At 54.7% G+C, this 20637-nt stretch overlaps 3 protein-coding genes across 6 annotated transcripts in view; 2 read left to right on the forward strand and 1 right to left on the reverse strand.

Moving 5' to 3' along the window:
• Nucleotides 1–10299, reverse strand: part of ZNF837 (zinc finger protein 837) — a 15120-nt gene extending 4821 nt beyond the window's left edge. For 2 of the 4 annotated variants that reach the window (XM_023197510.3, XM_031934878.1), the window contains exon 1: nt 5133–5745. The gene's annotated coding sequence lies outside the window, so the exon portion shown is untranslated. Of the gene's footprint in view, nt 1–5132; nt 5746–10063 lie in introns of those variants that run through there. The other 2 variants (XM_023197514.2, XM_023197511.3) reach the window with 2 other exon arrangements.
• Nucleotides 10300–10582: 283 nt separating this feature from the next.
• RPS5 (ribosomal protein S5) lies at nt 10583–18762 on the forward strand. The gene is made up of 6 exons (XM_023197518.3): nt 10583–10884; nt 11685–11793; nt 16883–17092; nt 17266–17394; nt 18465–18563; nt 18640–18762. Exons 2-6 carry the CDS (start codon nt 11686–11688, stop codon nt 18706–18708), a joined length of 615 nt encoding a protein of 204 aa, XP_023053286.1. The 5' UTR covers nt 10583–10884; nt 11685; the 3' UTR covers nt 18709–18762.
• A 1379-nt stretch (nt 18763–20141) lies between these two features.
• The window catches only part of RNF225 (ring finger protein 225), a 1317-nt gene continuing 821 nt past the window's right edge, over nt 20142–20637 (forward strand). The window contains exon 1 of the mRNA XM_031934880.1: nt 20142–20635. Coding sequence (XP_031790740.1) covers nt 20142–20635 — 494 coding nt within the window. The remainder of the gene's footprint in view (nt 20636–20637) is intronic.

Consider the following 20637-nt stretch of genomic DNA (forward strand, 5'->3'; position numbering starts at 1 on the left):
AAAAAAAAAAAAAAAAAAAAAAAAATATTCACTATGTTGTGCAACCATCACCACTATAATTTCCAGAACATTTTAATTACACTAAAACAAAACTCAATGCCCATAAAGCAATTACTCCCCATTCATTTTCCCCTCAGCCTCTGGCGACCACTAATCTCCTTTCTGTCTGAGACCAGCCTGGTCAAAATGTGGAAACCCCATCTCTGCTAAAAATACAAAAATTAGCCGGGTGTGGTGGCACATTCCTGTAGTCCCAGCTACTTGGGATACTGAGGCAGAGAATCGCTGAAACCTGGGAAGTGGAGGCTGTAACATCTAGGATGTCATTTGAGCCCTGGTCACATGAAAGCACTGCATGGGATGAAGGTGGTTTATTTTTATTACTTATTTTTTTTTTTGGCACAGAGCCTCCAGGTTCAAGCAATTCTCCTGCCTCAGCCTGGCGAGTAGCTGGGATTACAGATGCCCGCCCCCCACGCCCAGCTAATTCCATTTATATGACATATCCAGAATAGGCAAATCCATAGAGACTAATTTTTGTATTTTCAGTAGAGACAAGGTTTCACCATGTTGGCCTGGCTGGTCTCAAACTCCTGGCCTCAAGTGATCCGCCCCTCGGCTTCCCAAAGGTGCTGGGATTACAGGCACAAGCCACCGCGCCAGGCCGAAGGTGGTTTTTTTTAAACAATACGTTTGTATTGAGAAAAACAAGTTCCTGGCCGGGCGCGGTGGCTCACGCCTGTAATCCCAGCACTTTGGAAGGCTGAGGCGGGCGGATCACGAGGTCAGGAAATCGAGACCATCCTGGCTAACATGGTGAAACTCCATCTCTATTAAAAATACAAAAAATTAGCCGAGTGTGGTGGTGGGCGCCTGTAGTCCCAGCTACTCGGGAGGCTGAGACAGGAGAATGGCATGAACCCAGGAAGGCGGAGCTTGCAGTGCACCAAGATTGCGCCACTGCACTCCAGCCTGGGCGACAGAGGGAGACTCTGTCTTAAAAAAAAAGAAAAAAAAGAAAAAAAAATGGCCGGACACGGTGGCTCATGTCTGTAATCCCAACACTTTGGGAGGCCAAGGCACATGGATCCCGAGGTCAGGAGATCTAGAGCAGCCTAGGTAACACGGTGAAACCCCATCTCTACTAAAAATACAAATTAGCCAGGCGAGGTGGCGCGCGCCTCTAATCCCAGCTACTCAAGAGGCTGAGACAGGAGAATCACTTGAAACAGGGAAACGGAGCTTGCAGTGAGCTGAGATCGCGCCACTGCACTCCAGCCTGGGCAACAGAGCAAGGCTCTGTCTCAAAAAAAAGAAAAAGAAAAAAAAACAAAACTATCTGGGTGTGGTGGTGCATGCCTGTAGCCCCAGCTACCAGAAGGCTAAGGTGGGAGGATCGCTTGAGCCTGGGAGATCGAGGCTGCAGTGAGCTACGATCACACTACTGCACGCCAGCCTGGGCAACACAGTGAGACCACATCTCAAAAAAAGAAAGCAAAGAAAACTCTTCATTAGAAACTGAACATGCTTGCTGGGAATGATATTCAGGGCACAGGGCAATTCCGTGCAGGGGCACATGCCCAAGGGCATTGCTGCCACCAGATGGGAAGTTGTGACTTTTAGGGAGGAGACTGAGGGCAGGACGCAGGACATGGAGACACACATTCTGGTCTGTCTGATCATGGAGCTCTGTCCACACCCAGGCTGCCCGCTGGCTCCCAACCACCATCCCCAGTATCTGGTGTCTGTCTCTCACAGGTGTAGGCTTCTCTCTCTGGAGTCTGTCTGCTGGCCACGGACCTGGCTATTTGGGGCAGGCCCATCCTCCCCACCTCCCCACACTCTCTCAAGCCTCTGTCTCAGCACTGCAGGTTTTGTAGTGTTCCCTAGTCTGCCTCTGAGAGGCCAGGCTGACTGAAGAGCTCCTGAGAAAGCCACCAGGACCCACTGCTAAGGGGGTCGGTCCAGGGTCATTGCCAGGCTGGGATCTGAGGTTCCCACACACAGGGCCGGGAACTCCCCAGCCATAAACTCTGCTGGGGGTACCAGTGTGGACTCCAGCCCCCTTACACGGCGGAGGGAGCATGCACTATGGATGCAGCAGCAGGAGGTCAGGGGCCCTGGTTTCACAGTGTACCATCCCAGAAGCCCCACAGCCAGGATGTGGACCTCTCTGACGTAACTGCAGGTCACAGGGACCCAGGTGTCAGGGACGGAGGGACCTGGCCACCTGCCTTGCTATTAGCTCCAAGGCTGCTGGCTTCATGTCACAGTCTGTACAACAGCTGGTGGCATGAGCAGGGCGAGGACCAGCACTCAGCATGACTTCCGAGAACTCTAGGGACTTAGGGGCTGAGGACTTCCCAGGTGAGAGACCATACCTGGGGCAGCCTGGCCAAACAGGGACAATTGGTCACCATGGACTCAATAGGCCCAGGAATGGATGGGCACATGAGGTCACCCAGGATCGGCCGCTTCCACTGAAGGAGGCTGTAATAGGTTGAAAGATGTCCCTCACCCTGCAAAAGATAGGTCCAGTGCCCTAACCCTGGAACTCTCAGAATGTGACCTTATTGGCCGGGCGCGGTGGCTCAAGCCTGTAATCCCAGCACTTTGGGAGGCTGAGGTGGGTGGATCACGAGGTCAGGAGATGGAGACCATCCTGGCTAACACGGTGAAACCCCGTCTCTACTAAAAATACAAAAAAAACCTAGCCAGGCGTGGTGGCAGGCGCCTGTAGTCCCAGCTACTCGGAGGCTGGGGCAGGAGAATGGCATGAACCCGGGAGGCGGAGCTTGCAGTGAGCCGAGATTGCGCCACTGCACTCCAGCCTGGGCGACACAGCAAGACTCCGTCTCAAAAAAAAAAAAAAAAAAAGATTGTGACCTTATTAGGTCTTTGCAGACATAATTAAGGATCTTGTGATGAGATCACTCTGAATAACCTGGGTGTTTCCTAACTCCAGTGACAGGTGTCCTTATGAAGGAGGCAAAGGGAGTTCTGACACGGAGAAGAGGAGGCCATGTGAAGATGAAGGTTGATATTGGAGTGATGCAGCCACACTCCAAGGAACACCTGGAGCCGCCAGAAGCCAGAAGAGGCAAGGAAAGACCCCCGTCCAGAGCCGCCAGAGAGCACAGTCCTGCCGACCCCTTGATTTCAGACTTCTGGCTTCCAGGACTCGGAGAGTAAATTTCTGTTGTTTTAAACTGCCCAGTTTGTGGTAGTGTGTTATAGCAGCAGAGAAACTAATAGAGACTGGTCTAGCACCCTCGACAGAATGGGTGTGTTGTGTGGGGCTCTCCTGATCCCTAGTGATGGGGAGTCAGAGGACTGCTCAGTGTCTGAACAGAGGGTTGGGGAAGCTGGGTTGTCCTGAAGAACCAGCAGTCCCCACTTGGCAGAAAGGGACCCTGAACTTGTGGGAGGTGGGGGCTGAGGGGCACCTGCTGGCCATGTGCTCAGAGCATCCTCGGATTGGTCCCCAGATGCCCTGCTCCCATGGGTGGCTGCTCTGCTGCAACAAGAACCTGCCTCCCAGCACCAGACACAGCAGGTGGGAGCTGTGGACCACGGCTGAGTCTCTTCGTCTCCTCGATCTGCTCCCAGGATGCACTGTCCAATTTTCCCACCTGTAGGTGGGTGACATTCCAGCCATGGACCTAGGATCTGAGGCTGAGCACAGCAAACACTATCGAGGCTCTGGGTCCCAGGCCCCAGGAGCCCATCCTTGATGGTGCATTACAGCTCTCCCAGGCTGTTCTGACAATGATCGCCCATCTGCCCCAGGTGAGCATGCTTGTACCTGGGTGCTCGCCCGGCCTTTCTAGTTGCCCTCAGGGCTTCTGGTGTTGGGAACAGGATGCAGAGCTACCGATTTAGGGGGACCGAGAGGTTAACGTGGCCAAGGCTGAGCCCTGCAGAACTGCAGAGCAACAGCACACACAGGAAAGCTACTGAGGTTCCACATCCTCATGGAGGTTGGACACGGCACAGTGAGGTCTTATTTGCCCAAAAGAATGTGACGGGAAGCTGCTGGGCACGTTGGTGCATGCCTGTAATCCCAGCTACTCGGGAGGCTGAGGCTGAAGAATCGCTTGATCCCGGGAGGCGGAGACTGCAGTGAGCCGAGATCACGCCACTGCACTCCAGCCTGGGCAATAAGAGCAAAACTCCATCTCAAAACAACAAAAACAATTAAAAAAAACAAAAAAACAGAATGTGCAGAGAAGTCAACGTTGGTGGCCCTGAGGTGTGGAGGACACAGGCTAGTACTCAACTCAGCGTGGCTCCACCACTCTGAGCCACAGACCAACCTCACCCACACTGACAGTCCCAGGGGACACAGACTCTAGCCCTTATGTCCAATTCTACACTGTGCACACAATGGGAAGAACAGTGCACCACGCATTGTACAGCAGAAGAAATGTCCTCTGAGTGCAGGCACAGCTCCCTTCTGTGCCTGTCCTCCCCACAGTGCCTCCACCCTCAAGGATTAGCAAGCTTCAACCCTCGCAGGACATCCACTGTGTCAGGGCCAAACGGTGCTGCATCCTGCTCTAATAGTGAGTGAGGCAGCGGGCCGCAGACAAGAAGAAATGAACAAGGAGACAGTTTAAAAGAGAAAAAGACGTGAAGAACATCAGACAGGGAGCAGCACGAGGGCGCCGGGGAGGGAGGCAGCGGATTCTTCGGGTCTCTGTGAGGAGCGGGCATGAAACCGGTCTGGAGACAAGGTAAGGGAAGAGAAAGTGCAAAGGCCAGGATGCGGGGGCAGAGGCGGTAGGGAGGCCGGCGTCGGCCTCGGTTAGTAGGTAGGCTTGACTCCGAAAGCCGCAGGCCGCCAGGATGCGTCCCGGGCCTAGAGCCTCCCTTCGCGGGCTTCAATGACACCCAGCACGGAAACGCGGGGGCCAGAACTACAGCAGCCCGTCCCGCCCGGAACTCAAGGTCGCGACTGCTGTGGCCGGTCCGGACCCGGAGCGCGAGGACCGGAAGTGCGCGGCGTCACGCCTTTGCCCCGGGCCCCGCCCGCGGAGGTGGAGAGGGGACTGGGGTGGTGGCCGCGCTATGCGCCGGGAGGTCCCCGCCTCGCAGGCCGAGGTTGCGGGTCCACGCAGAATGCCACTTACTCGCTGGAGGCGGCCCGCACGGGTCCCCTGGTCCCCGCCCCGCATGCAGCGCGGAGCCGTCCTCCCGCCACCTCCGGGCCGACGCGGCACTGAGGGACCCGGGCCACAGCAAACGCAGGCGAGAACCCGCGCGGGGACTGCTGGGAAACGTAGTCCCGTCTTGTCTCGCTTTGGCGCTGCGGAGAAAGCGGTGTAGCGGGAGGCTTGGGTTTCCGTTGTCGTAGAAACAGAGGCCGGCCACACCTAAAAGGCAGGGCGCGGCTGCGTCGTCGCCAAGGAAACGGCGTTCCGGCCAGGGCCGTAGAGTCCCGCCCATTCCTTCGCGTCAAAGCATGAGATTGGTCATGATGATGCTTGGTAGCCTCCTTCTCCCAATCTGATTTCTAAGAGGTCCCAATCCGGAAACGACTTGCGGCTCCCAGCCTCTCCTCGGGTGGGAGGGTTGGGCTCTGAAGCATTTGGGAAGCTCTGAAGTGTCCTGGTGAGCGCGTTGCGAGTCAGACCGATAACATCGGAATCTGGGAGTGGGCCCGAGCATCTGCGCGTCAAAAGTCCTCAGTTGAGTCTATTTTTTTGTTTTTTTTTTGGTTTGCTTTTTTGAGACAGGGTCTCTCGCTGTGTCGCCCAGGTGAATGCAGTGACACCATCACGGTTCATTGCAGCCTCGACCTCCTGAGCTCAAGCGATCCTCCCACCTCAGCCTCCAGAGTAGCTGGTAACACGGGCGCGCGCCACCACGCCCGGCTAATTTTCTTTCTTCTCTCCCTCCCCCTCCCTTCTTCTTCCCACTATCCCGCCCAGGCTGGTCTCGAACTCCTGTACTGAAGCGACCCTCCCACCTCACCCTCCCGAATAGCTGGGACTATAGGTGGGAGCCCCTATGCCTGGATCTTTTTTTATTTTTATTTATTTATTTCAGAGATAGGGTCTCCTTATGTTGCCCAGACTGGTCTGGAATTCCTGGGCTGAAGCCATCCTTGTGCCTCAACCTTCCAAATTGCTGGGACTACAGGCTTGAGCCACTGCACCAGGCCCCTAGTCTGGCCCCCAGTTGATTCTAACATGTGCGGCCCCGTTGGGGAACCACGGCCTCCTCAGCCCCTTTGGGTGTTGCGGACTCTAGGGCCCTCCCAGGTAGGATGAACTGGTCAGGCCTTCTACCCATTTGTCACCCAGCTCTTGTCCCCATCTGTTGTGTGGCTCCTGCCCTCCATAGGGACATCTAATTGTGTTGGCCAGTCCAGGACATATATATGACCTAATTTGCCCTACCTTTCTGCCTCCGCTGCATCTGCTTCAGGGATGCTGGGACTGTCCCACTCCCTTTCTCCATCCTTGGGGTGTCTGGACATGGAAAGCCTTGTCAAGAGGTCTAGTTCACTGCCCAAGTACAAAACTCAGGGCTCACCAGGCTCATTGAGGGCGAGCAGGAGGCTGAAGGGCACTTGGAGGGCTGCCCGCCTTGTGGGTTCCTTGGTGGCTGAAGAGAGTTGCACAGGAAGGCCTTGACAATTGTCACAGAGAAAGGAGCGCACATGTGTGACAGGTTCAGCCACTGGCCCCAATTGGGACAGAAGTAGGATTTATTTACTTTTTTTCTTGAGACAGAGTCTTACTCTGTTGCCCAGGCTGGAGTGCAGTGGCTGCGATCTCAGCTCACTGCAACTTCCGCCTCCCAGGTTCAAGCAGTTCTCTGCCTCAGCCTCCCGAGTAGCTGGGATTATAGGTGCCCACAACCACGCCCAGCTAATTTTTCATTTTTAGTAGAGATGGGGTTGCACCATCTTGGCCAGGCTGGTACTGAATTCCTGACCTCATGATCCACCCGCCTCGGCCTCCCAAAGTGCTGGGATTACAGGCGTGAGCCACTGCACCTGGCCTGACACAAGTAGGATTTCTCACGCCTGTGGGTGCACTGCTACTGGAGGAGTCTTGAGCCCATGTGGAAGAACTTCCCACTCCCAGGCACAGAAAGGGCCTCCCTCTGGAGTGAAGCATCTGGTGGTACCACAGGCCTGGCCACCACACAAAGGCCTTGTCCCTGCAGGGCTGGGTTCACTGGCAGCCGTGGAGTTGGAAGCACCAGTCAAAGGCCTTACCACTTGGCAGGCATAGGTGTGGGGGACTTGTCAGGAGGGGACTGCCTATGGGGTCTGTGACAGTCTGTAGGCTTTCTTCACTTCTTTTTTGAGACGAAGTCTCGCTCTGTCACCCAGGCTGGAGTGCAGTGGCCGGATCTCAGCTCACTGGAAGCTCCGCCTCCCGAGTTTACGCCATTCTCCTGCCTCAGCCTCCGAGTAGCTGGGACTACAGGCGCCCGCCACCTCGCCTGGCTAGTTTTTTGTATTTTTAGTAGAGACAGGGTTTCACCGTGTTAGCCAGGATGGTCTCGATCTCCTGACCTCGTGATCCACCACGCCCGGCCCTCTTCTGTCTCATAATTATAAGGACACTTGCCATTGGATTTAGGGTCTACCCCACTAATCCAGGATGCTCTCGTCTTGGGATCCTTGACTAATTTACATCTGCAAAGATTTTTTTCCAATAGGTCACATTCACTGGGTCTGGGTATTATGGCCATGAACTTATCTTTTGGGGGCTGCCATTCAATCCATTATAGGTGGGTATCCCATGGAAGCAGACAGTGGCTGGGCCAAAGTAGCCCATGAAGGATCAACCATGGGCACAAGATCAGGTTTGGGATATGGCAGGGCCAGGCTTGGCTCTGCCAGGCAACTGGGTGGACTGAATCCAGCGCACTCCAAACGAGTTGATAATCAGGTTGGTGACGTCAACAGACAACCAAAGTGCCAGTAAGGGCATTAAGGAGCCATCGTGGCCGGGTGCAGTGGCTCACACCTGTAATCCCAGCACTTTGGGAGGCCGAGGCGGGAGAATCACGAGGTCAGGAGATCGAGACCATACTGGCCAACACGGTGAAACCCCGTCTCTACTAAAAATACAAAAAAATTAGCCGGGCGTGGTGGCGGGCGCCTGCAGTCCCAGCTACTCGAGAGGCTGAGGCAGGAGAATGGCGTGAACCCGGGAGGCAGAGCTTGCAGTGAGCCAAGACTGGGCCACTGCACTCCAGCCTGGGCGACAGAGTGAGACTGTCTCCAAAAAAAAAAAGGAGCCATCACAAGGACATAAGATCAGCTGACAGTAGGACTGTGGCTGGTAGGGTGGACAGGCAAAGTGACTGCCTGGAGAGTGGGCAAGTGGCCCAGCGGGGCCCAGGGGGTGCCTTCCCAGAAGTGAGGACTCCAGTCTGTGGCCAGCCACTCAGGATGGACACAATGTACCAGAAGTGAGGTGGATCTCTGCAGAGTCCCTGGGGTCCTCATCCAGTCTGAAGAGCACAGCACCAGCAGCCCTAGACCTATGAGGTCATATTCTGCATCTTATCCTAGCACCTTAGGGACCTGGGGAGGCAGGACCACCCTGGGCCTGGCAGGGGGGTGCATGAGTCTTGGCTCTGTAGTATTCACCACCACACCCCCGAGGGCACCTGCCCTCTGCAGCACAGTGGGTCATTCTCATGAGGTCTATAAAAATGTCCATTATCAAGTGACCATGGTGGCCAGGCCACAGGGTTCACATTGACCTTGCCTGAGATTGCATTCTCCTTTCCACACTGAAGGGGAAAACAGCTTCAGAGGGGTGGGCTGAACCTGTCCTGATGAGTCCTGCCTGTTTGCTCCCACCCTCCCTACAACTAACACCCCCCCCACACAACTAGTACCCCCCCCATGCCCCTCACTCAAGACCAGGAAGGAGCCCACCTAGCCCCTCCTGCAACCACGCAGACCCCAGTGAGAGCCCTGAGGCTGCTAGTCTGCACAGGATGGAGGGCAGGGGTAAAGGCCATTGGGTGGTGGCAGTTGGCCGTGCCCCTCACCAGAGGCTGAGGTCTGACCCCCTGACCAGGCCAGCTTCAGGGCATGTGTCCCTTCCTGAGCTGTAACTGACCATAGTCCAAGGGGCCCACTGTAGGGAGTCCTCAGCAGTAGCCAGACAGAAATGCCCCTGGATTGGGGTAAGGAGAGCCTTTACAGGCAGGCAGTGAAGAAACACAGCTGCTGGGCATCTACTATGTGCATGCCTCAGGGGTGGGAGTAGAGGGCAGGCATAGCCCTGGGACCTGGGTCAAGTGGCTGGGCCCTTGGGATCCCGAGTTGGAGGGATACCCCCTTGGAGGCAGAGGTGGGCATCAGAGACAGGGCGGCCCCAGGTGGTCCTGGAGTCTGGCCTCGTGAAGGCCACGTCTATACATGCTGCAGGCAGACATACAGTCAACAGTGGTCGCTACCTCTGGAAACCCAGTTCTGCTCATGAGACTAGGTCTAACAAGCTGGGACAGGCATAGGGATATGAACGGGTCATGGGCAGGCATACTGTCCACACTGGCTGCCAGGGTGGCCAAGTGAATAGAGTGAGCTTGGGTACTCACTACCGTGCCAACCCCACGCACGGATGAGGACCCCGGGTCGAAGGCCCACGTCCTCAATCCCACGCAATAGCTCAAGCCCTCTGAGAGGGTTCGCTGTCTGCCCAGCCAGGGCTGAGCTGTTCAGAGGCCCTACCTGTTCAGAGGCAGCTGGGGGAAGGGACAGAAGTGGGGGGGGGGGGGGCAGCGGATTGTGTGCTGGCGGGAATCATCTCCTTCATCTCATGGCTTAATCTTCCATCCCTCCTTTCAGTCTTTGGCTAAAAACCTACGTTTCTGGCCCTCGGAGAGGTCGACCCGTTCAACAGGCACCCCTGAGGGCCAGGTCTGCAGGCACGAGGGCTTGGTGACGTGAGCCCTGAAGGCAGGGAGCTGCAAGCCCTCGCGCGGGCTCCCGGGCCGTGTAAGACGCAAGGACAAACACGAAAGGCCCCCGACCTGCCGACCCCCTCCTCCCGGACACTGCGCGTAGCCTGTAGGCTACCTCCGTGCTCCACCCTGAGCGGGTCGCGCTGCTCCAGCGCCGCAACCCCGGGCCCTCGTGCCGGCGGTCTCCCCTCTTTCGTGGGCGCGATTACTGCATAGTAGAGGTGAAGGGCGCGGAGGTTGTGGGGGAACCCAGCGTGGTATAACAGGAAGGGTCCCCCAGGGAAAAAGGCCCAGCCAGAGGCTCAGAATCCAGGACTCGCGAGCGTGGTGCTCCTAGGTCGGGAGGTGGGGGAGGGGCCGCGTGTGGGCAGGCGCATGCGCGCGGCAACCCGGACCTGTGGAGTGGCGGTGACCACTGGGCCCCACTCCGCCAACCCAGGCCCGCATCACGCGCGTGCCTGTGAGGCGGCCGTGACCACGGAGAGGAGCCAGAGGGAACTCAACTGGCTACTCCCGCGGCAGGTGGGATTTAACGTCAGCAGCTGAACAAACAAGCGAGCGCGCGCCGGACTTTTTTCCTTATTAGACATGGCGGCGTTGGCCTTACGGAAATCTCTGCGCTTCTGCAGGCGCCCACAAGACAGGGCAAGTACGGGGTACCGAACATCCGCCAGACCCGCTTCTAGGGCCGCTTTTGCAACTGCGCATGCGTATGTGCTGTACTGTTCCGTCTAGCCCAAAGGGTTCCTCTACATCCTTCCTCCGGATTGGTCCTTAGGGACATGATGGCCTTTTACGCAAGCGTCGCCCCTGCTGACCCGGAAGTTTTCTTCCCAGTTAAAAGCGTTGGCCCGCTGCGCGCGGCCTCTTCCTGTCTGTGCCAGGGCTGCGCGTGGTCTTTCCTGAGGGACAGAGACGCTCAGGCTGTGTTCTCAGGTGAGACCGCCGCGGGGCCGGGGATCCTAGGGACGGACGGTTCATGGGCTTTCCGGGATAGTGCCCCGCGACCTAGGCCTTTTCTCATTAGGTTTCACTTCTGTCTCTGGAAAAAAAAAATGTAGAAGAAACGGGCGCGGTACCAGTTACTGTTGACTTCTTCCTGGTGCTTCGCCGCTTCTAGCTTTTCCCCATAGCGGGGCTTGGGGATCTTGGTTTGCACTATGCAGTTGTACTCTGAGAGGAAATTTCTATTTCTTAGGCACGCGGTGCACTTTTTTGCTCTGTGTAACTTTCCCTCCTTAATAGCAGCCCCTAGAACCTTCATATTGTCAGTCAACAATAGAAACCTTTGGGTTGATTGTGCCACACAGTACCTACCGTGGTCCTTGATGTCATATAGCGGTCCCACCTCACGGCCAAGGAAACAGTCCAAGGCAGAATGTTGACTTGGGTCAAAGACCATGTGAATGGCGAGGTCGTGGTTTGAATTACAGCCGATGCAATGTAAGGACATTTGGCATCTGCTGAGCCGTTATACCTTGGTCCCAATGCAGCAGCTGTTAACTGGTGGCTGCCAAGTCTTGCGCCCAGGGGTTCTAGGTGAAAGACAGATGCTTCTTGCTGGGAGCTGAGTAATTTTTCTAGTGCTTGAAAACACGTTCACAGCCTGTCTTGGTCTTTTGCGACTCCCCAGTTCATCACGCGATGGTGGCTAGCCTCAGAGTTGGGGATGGGTGCGCCTCCGCTCCATGCTAGCTGGGCTCTGACGTTTTTTTCCTGTCATCACCCTGTCCCAGGATGACCGAGTGGGAGACAGCGGCACCAGCGGTGGCAGAGACCCCAGACATCAAGCTCTTTGGGAAGTGGAGCACCGATGATGTGCAGATCAATGACATTTCCCTACAGGTGAGGGGAACTTGTGATTGGCCTTCCCGGCTGGGGGCGGAGATTATTCCAGGAAGGAACACATCAAACTTGTTGATGTGCCACTAAGTCAAGAATAGAGGTCATAACAGGTAAAGAAGGGATTCCTTGACCACCACATCTGCTCTTACGTCCTGTTCAAAGATGACTACAACTTTTGTCACGAGAGGACTCCTTCACCAGAAGGAGCATCACATCTCACGTGGTATTTTTGTTAACTGTTTTTGTAGTAAAATACATAACATCCAGTGTCATTCTTCTGCAGTGAATATCCGGTTATCCAATACCATTTCTTAAGGAGATTTTTTTTTCTCACAATTGGCCTTGGCCACTTGTCAAAAATTAGCTGGCAGTAGATGTATGGGTTTCATTATGGACTTTCAGTTATATTCCATTGGTCTACATGTCTGTCCGTATGCCAGTACCACACTTTCTTGCTTTGTATTAAGTTTTGCAGTTGGGAAGTGTGAGTTGTCCTACTTTGCTCCTACTCCATACAGTTTTACACATACCCTTTTTCTCCCCTCCCCACCAAGGCATCATTAAGAATTTTGTGGGCCTTAGGAACTTTCGCTTTAGTGAGCCCTTCCTCCATTAAAAGAAAGTATTTGAAATTATATTTTGTGACTACATTGGTATAAAGATGAATATAATTTGGGTTGTACTTTACTCACTTTCCTCCTCTTTTTCTTTTTTTAATCATTAAAGTTTTATCTTCGAGATAGGATTGCTTTGTCACCCAGGCTGGACTGCAGTGGTATGATCACAGTTCACTGCAGCCTCAATACACCTGGGCTCAGGGGATCCTCCTGTCTTAGACTCCAACTAGCTGGGACCACAGATGCACGCCACCAAACCTGCTACCTTTTGTTTTAGAAAGAATGAAAACTTTTTTGTTGTCTGTAAAGATGTCAGGGGACTTAGACACTATACCTAATGGATAATTCAGCCTTGTTTTTCACTCTGAATATCTTGTAGATCTTTCCTTCATGGGTTATTTCAGGGGGTCCACATTCATTCATTCATTCATTTATTGAGACAGAGTTTCGTTCTTGTTGCCCAGTCTGGAGTGCAATGGCACGATCTTGGCTCACTGTAGCCTCCGGTTCCCAGGTTCAAGCGATTCTCCTGCCTCAGCCTCCGGAGTAGCTGTGATTACAGGCGCCTGCCACCATGTCCAGCTTTTTGTTTTTTTGAGACAGTTTCACTCTTGTTGCCCAGGCTGGAGTGCAGTGGTGCAATCTTGGCTCACTGCAACCTCTGCCTCCTGGGTTCACGCGATTCTCCTGCCTTGGTGGGGAGGGGAGAAAAAGGGTATGTGTAAAACTATACGGAGTAGGAACAAAGTAAGACAACTCACACTTCCCAATTGCAAAACTTAATACAAAATTCTGCTGTCCCGAGTAGCTGGGATTACAGGCACATGCTACTATGCCCAGTTAATTTTTGTATTTTTGCCGGGCGCGGTGGCTCAAGCCTGTAATCCCAGCACTTTGGGAGGCCGAGATGGGCGGATCACGAGGTCAGGAGATCAAGACCATCCTGGCTAATACGGTGAAACCCTGTCTCTACTAAAAATTACTAAAAACTAGCTGGGCGACGAGGCAGGCGCCTGTAGTCCCAGCTACTTGGGAGGCTGAGGCAGGAGAATGGTGTAAACCCGGGAGGCGGAGCTTGCAGTGAGCTGAGATTCTGCCACTGCACTCCGGCCTGGGTAGCAGAGCAAGACTCCGTCTCAAAAAAAAAAAAATTTTTTGTATTTTTAGTAGAGATGGGGTTTCATCATACTGGTCAGGCTGATCTCTTAACTCCTGACCTCAGGTGATCCGCCCGCCTCAGCCTCCCAAAGTGCTGGGATTACAGGCGTGAGCCACTGCACCCGACCTAATTTTTGTATTTTTATTAGAGAGGGGTTTCACCATGTTAGCCAGGCTAGTCTTGAACTCCTGACCTCAGGTGATCGACCCGCCTCAGCCTCCCAAAGTGCTGGGATTATAGGCATGAGCCACCACGCCTGGCCTTATTTATTTATTTGTGAGACAAGAGTCTCACTCTGTCTCTCAGGCTGGTGTGCAGTGGTGCGATCTCTGCTCACAGCAACCTCTGCCTCCCAGGGGTCAAGTGACTTTCCTGCCTCAGCCTGCCAACATACTGGGGTTATAGGCATGAGCCACCACACCCAGCCCACAAACATTTTCATTATAGGCCCAGATAGTAAGTGTTTTAGACTTTGTGTGCCACACTGGGTCTCTTACTTTTTTTTTTTTTTTTTTTTTTGAGATGGAGTCTTGCTCTGTCACCCAGGCTGGAGTGCAGTGGCGCGATCTCGGCTCACTGCAACCTCTGCCTCCTAGGTTCAGGTGATTTTCCTGCCTCAGCCTCCCTAGTAGCTGGAACTACAGGCGCATGTCACCACGCCCAGCTAATTTTTGTAAGACAGGGTTTCACCATGTTGGCCAGGCTGGCCTCACACTCCTTGATCTACTAAACATTTGTTAGATGCCTGTTCCGCTGGGGACAGGAGTTCACTGTATTTTAAACACCTGTGCAAGGCTCCACTGTTGAGCCAAACCCTTGCTGGGGAATTTGGTGTTTGCAATTTTTTGCTGCATAATGAAAGCCCTGCCTGAATGCCCTTCACCAGACTGTTGAGTTTTTTTTTTTCTTGCAGCCAGACTATGAAATAGTACTGAGAGTTTCCGTGTCTTGTGTTCTTTTCTTATCATCCCTTGTATTTGTAGAAACAGGTAGTTTGTATATATTCTAAGAGGCAAGTGACAGAATGGCCTTGGGTACATTTTGTAATGAAACTATCAACAGCAGTCTTCTTTGAATACACATAGCTCCTCTCTTCCCCTGTACATAGGGTTAACTTTTTGACATTTTTCTAGATTTTTGTGGGGGGATGGCTATGGAAGTATAAGAAGGCTTGTTAAATGATTGTTTTAAAACTGTGGTTCTGGGCCAGGTGCAGTAATCCCAGCACTTTGGGAGGCCAAGGTGGGCAGATCATCTGAGGTCAGGAGTTTGAGACCAGCCTGGCCAACAGGGTGAAACCCTGTCTCTACTAAAAATATAAAAAGTAGCCGTGCATGGTGGTGCGCACCTGTTGTCCCAGCTACTTGGAAGGCTGATGCAGGAGAATCGCTTGAACCTGGGAAGTGGAGGTTGGGGTGAGCTGAAATCATGCCATTACAGCATCTGGCCAACAGGAATGAAACTCCATCTCAAAAAAAACGGCCGGGCATGGTGACGCATGTCTGTAATCCCAGCAACTTGGGAGGCTGAGGCAGGAGAATTGCTTGAACCCAGGAGGCAGAGGTTGCAGTGAGCTGAGATGGCAACATTGCACTCCAACCTGGGTGATAGAGTGAGACTCTGTCTCAAAAAAAAAAAACCAAAAAAACAGAAAAGTTCTCAGCCAGGTGCGGTGGCTCATGCCTGTAATCCCATCAGTTTGGGAGGCTGAGGCGGGCAGATCACCTGGGGTCAAGAGTTCGAGACCAGCCTGGCCAATGTGTCGAATCCCCATCTCTACTAAAAATACAAAAATTAGCCTGGCATGGTGGCATGCACCTATAGTCCCAGCTACTTGGGAAGGTGAGGCAGGAGAATCGCTTGAACCTGGGAGGCAGAGGTTTTAGTAAGCCAAGATTGCACCACTACACTCCAGCCTGGGAGACAGACTCCGTCTCAAAAAACAAACGAAAAACAAAAAAACTGTAGCTCTTATAGTCCCCTGTCTTAGGGGACACTTAGCAATGTCGGGATACATTTTTAGGTGTGAAAACTGACTGGTATGGTGCCAGGCACCGTGGCTCATGCCTGTAATTTCAACACTTGGGGAGCCCAAGGCGGGCAGGTCGCTTGAGGTCAAGAGTTCAAGAACAGCCTGCTCGAAATAGTGAAACCCCTTCTCTATTAAAAGTACAAAAAATTGGCCGGGTGCGGTGGCTCAAGCCTGTAATCCCAGCACTTTGGGAGGCCGAGACGGGCGGATCACGAGGTCAGGAGATCGAGACCATCCTGACGTAACACAGTGAAACCCCGTCTCTACTAAAAAACACAAAAAACTAGCCGGGCGAGGTGGCAGGCGCCTGTAGTCCCAGCTACTCCGGAGGCTGAGGCAGGAGAATGGCGTAAACCCGGCAGGCGGAGCTTGCAGTGAGCTGAGATCCGGCCACAGTACTCCAGCCTGGGCGACAGAGCGAGACTCCGCCTCAAAAAAAAAAAGTACAAAAAATTTAGCTGGGCTTGGTGGCGTGTGCCTGTAATCCCAGCTACTCAGGAGACTGAGGCAGGAGAATCACTTGAACCCAGGAGGCAGAAGTTGCAGTGAGCCAAGATCGTGCCACTGCACTCCAGCCTGGGCAACAGCAAGACTCAGTCGAGGGGGGAAAAAAAGAAAGAACAGGCCAGGCGCAGTGGCTCACTCCTGTAATCCCAACACTTTGGGAGGCCAAGACGGGTGGATCACGAGGTCAGGAGTTCAAGACCAGCCTGGCCAACATGGTGAAACCGTGTCTCTACTAAAAATACAAAAAAAAATAAAAAACTAGCTGGGCATGGTGGCAGGCGCCTGTAATGCTAGCCACTCTGGAGGTTGAGGCAGGAGAATTGCTTGAACCTCGGAGTCAGAGGTTGCAGCAAGCTGAGATGGCGCCACTGCATACCAGCCCGGGCAATAGTGCAAGACTCTGTCTCAAAAAAAAAAAAAAAAAAAAAGGGCAGGGGGTTGCCAGTGGCATTCCAGATGGCTGTTAAACATCCTATACTGTGCAAGATAGCCCCCCAAACAATTATCTGGTCCAAAATCTAGTCTCCTTAGATTCCCACTCTTTGATTATAAAGGAAGTGTACTTTTTAGCAGCTTGGTAAAGTCACCTGTTCAGGGTTTTTTTTCTTCATGGTGGATGGGGCTTATATCCAAGTCCCCTAGGGAGGCATACCAGGATCCCAGACGGCTGTTGGACTACCCTGAATGGGTACTCGATTTCTCCTCTGGTGTCTGGCCAACACCCATGCTGCTCCTGACCATTTTCCCTTCATTTCCTGCTCCCTGCTGCCCCAGGATTACATAGCAGTGAAGGAGAAGTATGCCAAGTACCTGCCTCACAGTGCAGGGCGGTATGCCGCCAAACGCTTCCGCAAAGCTCAGTGTCCCATTGTGGAGCGCCTCACTAACTCCATGATGATGCACGGCCGCAACAACGGCAAGAAGCTGATGACTGTGCGCATCGTCAAGCATGCCTTCGAGATCATACACCTGCTCACAGGCGAGGTAGGGCTCTGCGGCCCGGTGAGGGCAGGCTGTGCCCTCAGTACACCCCAAAGCCCCACGGTGTGTATGCCAGGCTTATCCCCTGTGTGGTGTGGTCACTCTTGTTTTAGGGGTGAGGAAGGGGGAGGAACGCATGGGGCTGGATGTCAGGGTCATCGCCCCCTTCTCTTTAGAACCCTCTGCAGGTCCTGGTGAACGCCATCATCAACAGTGGTCCCCGGGAGGACTCCACCCGCATTGGACGCGCCGGGACTGTGAGACGACAGGCTGTGGACGTGTCCCCACTGCGCCGTGTGAATCAGGCGAGCCTGGGGCTTACGCACGTGGCAGGGTGGACACAGCCACGGGAGTGGGTGGGGTCTTGCCTGGGGCAGGAAGGCTTGTCTCTGCCTACATGTTTTACCTGCAGCATCACTTCCTCTAGGAAGCCTTCCTGGATTCCCACCCTGCAGAGGGGCAGATCCAGGCTCTGGGTCCTCTTCTGGACCACATTTGGCAGAGGTCTTTCCTTTGGGTGTATATTTTTACACTGTGTGTGTATATGTACTTTTTTCTTTTTTTTCCTGGACAGTTTGAGAATCAGTTGCAGACATTTCGATTGTGTTTCCCCTGAACACAGCAGGTGTCTTAACAAAGATGACCTACCCGCATCGTCACCCCCAGGAACGAATTTAACAGTAACAGAATAATCAAATCAGTCATTGTTGCATTTAGCATCTGTCCCAGAGTGCCCTTTATAGTGACTCATTGTCAATTGGGTCCAAGTTAAAAGCAAATATATTGCTTCTTTTTTTTTTTTAAAGAAATAATTGAGATTGAGTCTATGTTGCTCAGGGTGTTCTTGAAACTACTGGTCTCAAATTATCCTGTCCCCTCGGCCTCCCAAAGTGCTAGAATTACAGGCATGAGCCACCACACCTGGCCGCATTTTTGGTTGTCGTTGGGTTTTTGTTGTTGGTAGAGGTGGGCTTTCACCACGTTGCTCAGGCTGGTCTCAAACTCCCTGCCAAAGTGATCCTCCTGCCTCAGCATCCCAAAGTGTTACAGGCGCAAGCCACCGCACCGGGCCATCTGGCTGCTGTTTGCTGTTGAGACGGGTTTCAATCTCCTGTCATTGGGGATGCAACTTGAGCCTGTGTGTGTGTCTGGACACTTGCTCTTGTGACCCTCTGACTGCAAATCTGGCATGATGCCATCTCCCATTACCTCATTTCAGTGGACCTGCGGGTGACATGGCTGGCCGCATCTCCTGGGGGTGGGCATTTCAGTGGACCTACGGGTGACATGGCTGGCCGCATCTCCTGGGGGTGGGCCCAGGGTGCTGGGAGGACCGCAGTCTGTCCTTTTAGCCTGACCCTTGCTCTCTCCCTAGGCCATCTGGCTGCTGTGCACAGGCGCTCGTGAGGCTGCCTTCAGGAACATCAAGACCATTGCTGAGTGCCTGGCAGACGAGCTCATCAATGCTGCCAAGGTGGGTGAGGGCACTCTGGTCGGGGGGTCTTAAGTTCGGGGTCCTTCAGAATTCAGCGCTAACTGTCTCCTTGCAGGGCTCCTCCAACTCCTATGCCATTAAGAAGAAGGACGAGCTGGAGCGTGTGGCCAAATCCAACCGCTGATTGTCCCGGCTGCTGCCCAATAAACCTGTCTGCCCTTTGGGGCAGCCCCACCCACCTCTGCCGTTGTCTCTCTTCGTTGGGGGTGGTGTGGGTGGCATAGTCCTGGTGGCCTTGGGAGCTGCTCACCTTCCTGACCTGTTTGCCTGTGGGGACCTGGAAGCATTGCTGACTCAGAACCGTGGCACCCCAGGGTTAGCAGGTGGGGCACCAGAAGCAGGCCAGGCTGCCTGGAGTGTCCCAGCAGGTACTGGAAATGAGACGGGGTTGTCCATAACTTCTGAGGGTGTGGTATGTGAGATGTTGCTGTGGTCTGGGTGGGTGCCTGTGAGGTCTGGGTAGTCACAAGACCATCCTGAGAGGCTTGTCACCTTGAAGCAGCCCTGGGGAGAGCAGGAAAGCTCAGCTGTTTGGGCCACTTGATTTGAGACCTCTAGCTTTGCCCCGCTCATGGAGTGTGGACTGGATTCACCCTGGCTAGGTTGCGCTCCTGGTTACCTCCCCGGCCACACTGGTTGTGGCTGCAGCCCAGGCCTGTACGCCCGGTTTCCGTGGGCTGTACGAGTTCCCTTCCGCCAGTGTCCATGCAGTGTCATCAGGCTGCGGGGGACAGGTCGGGACCCACCCAGGGCTACAGGCTGGTGACTCTGGTAGAAGACATCGGGTTCTGAAGGGTGGGGTGGGCCTAAGCCCATCCTTCCACAGCCCCCATCATCTGGTCAAGGCAGGCTTGGTGTTCATCCTCGTGGCGCTGGCCCAGGGGGGCGGGGCAGGCAGTCAAACGGGTCCAGCGGGTACCTGGGACCTGGAGGGGTGGCCCCAGATAAGCACCCTCCCTCTGGGAGGGTACTTTCGAGCCCAGCTGCAAGTAGGCCAGAAACGGTCAGAACAGGCAGGGACACGCCACTGGCCAGAGGGAGGAGGCGTCCACAGGTAGGAAGAGTCCCACAGGCCGGCTGGGGTCTGTCATTGCTCTGTGGGTGCCCCCTGGCTCCTGTGTTTGGCTCCTCTCAGCGGCTGAGTTCCTTTCCCAGCCTAGGTGTGAATGTCTCTTCCACTGGGGTCTTGTATGTTCCTCCAGGTTCTCTCGGCCGAGCTCCTGAGGGCTGCCTGTCTCTGCTCCTCTCTGGGTGAGGTCTTTTCCATCCCTGTCTGGAGTCCTCACCATCTCGGTGTTCAACTCGTCTACATTTACAATTGAGGAACTGGTCCTCCGTGGGTCCATTCCTATCCCCAGTCTCTGCCTCGGGCCTCCCCATCGCCCCTGCTCCTGGACGTAACTAAACCCTTCTCGGGATGGGCCTGCTCTGTACTGGGGGATCCTCTCTAAATTACAGTCCTCGGTCTTCCCTGGATTCCCTGCTGGTCTCAGAACCCGCTCCATGCTCCACCGCCTTCTTCCCTGCCTGACCTCCTCTCCTCGCAGGTCCGTCCCGATGCCCTGCCCTCGGCCGTTCTGGCTCCGCCATTCCCGGGCCCCCCAGGGCTCGGGTCCCACCTCCCCAAGCAGAGGGGAGGAGGAGGAGGAGGGGGACGGCAGCCCGGGCTCCAGCCCCATCCTGCCCCCCGCCTCCCCGGTGGAGTGCCTCATCTGCGTGTCGTCTTTCGACGGCGTGTTCAAGCTGCCCAAGCGCCTGGACTGCGGCCACGTCTTCTGTCTCGAGTGCCTGGCGCGCCTCTCGTTGGCCACGGCGGGCGGCGGCAACGCGGTGGCCTGTCCGGTGTGCCGCGCACCCACGCGCCTGGCCCCCCGCCGCGGACTCCCCGCGTTGCCCACGCAGTCCGGTCTCCTGCCCCGCGACGCGCGCGCGCCGCCCTCTCGCCAGGGCTCCGTGCGCTTCGACCGGCGCCGCGGCCTCCTCTACCTGCGGCCGCCGCCGCCCCCGCCCGGGCCGCGCAAGGCCCGCGCCCCGCCGCCGCCGCCGCCCCTGC

Source organism: Piliocolobus tephrosceles, chromosome 21, assembly GCF_002776525.5.
Source record: "Piliocolobus tephrosceles isolate RC106 chromosome 21, ASM277652v3, whole genome shotgun sequence".
NCBI lineage: Eukaryota > Metazoa > Chordata > Mammalia > Primates > Cercopithecidae > Piliocolobus > Piliocolobus tephrosceles.

What these genes read in the sequence shown, in the direction of transcription:
- RPS5 (XM_023197518.3), top strand. Translation starts at nt 11,686, where the DNA reads ATGACCGAGTGGGAGACAGCGGCACCAGCGGTGGCAGAGACCCCAGAC. An exon ending in TCAATGACATTTCCCTACAG is followed by an intron (nt 11,794 to 16,882) that starts GTGAGGGGAACT and finishes CTGCTGCCCCAG; the next exon opens with GATTACATAGCAGTGAAGGA. An exon ending in CACTGCGCCGTGTGAATCAG is followed by an intron (nt 17,395 to 18,464) that starts GCGAGCCTGGGG and finishes CTCTCTCCCTAG; the next exon opens with GCCATCTGGCTGCTGTGCAC.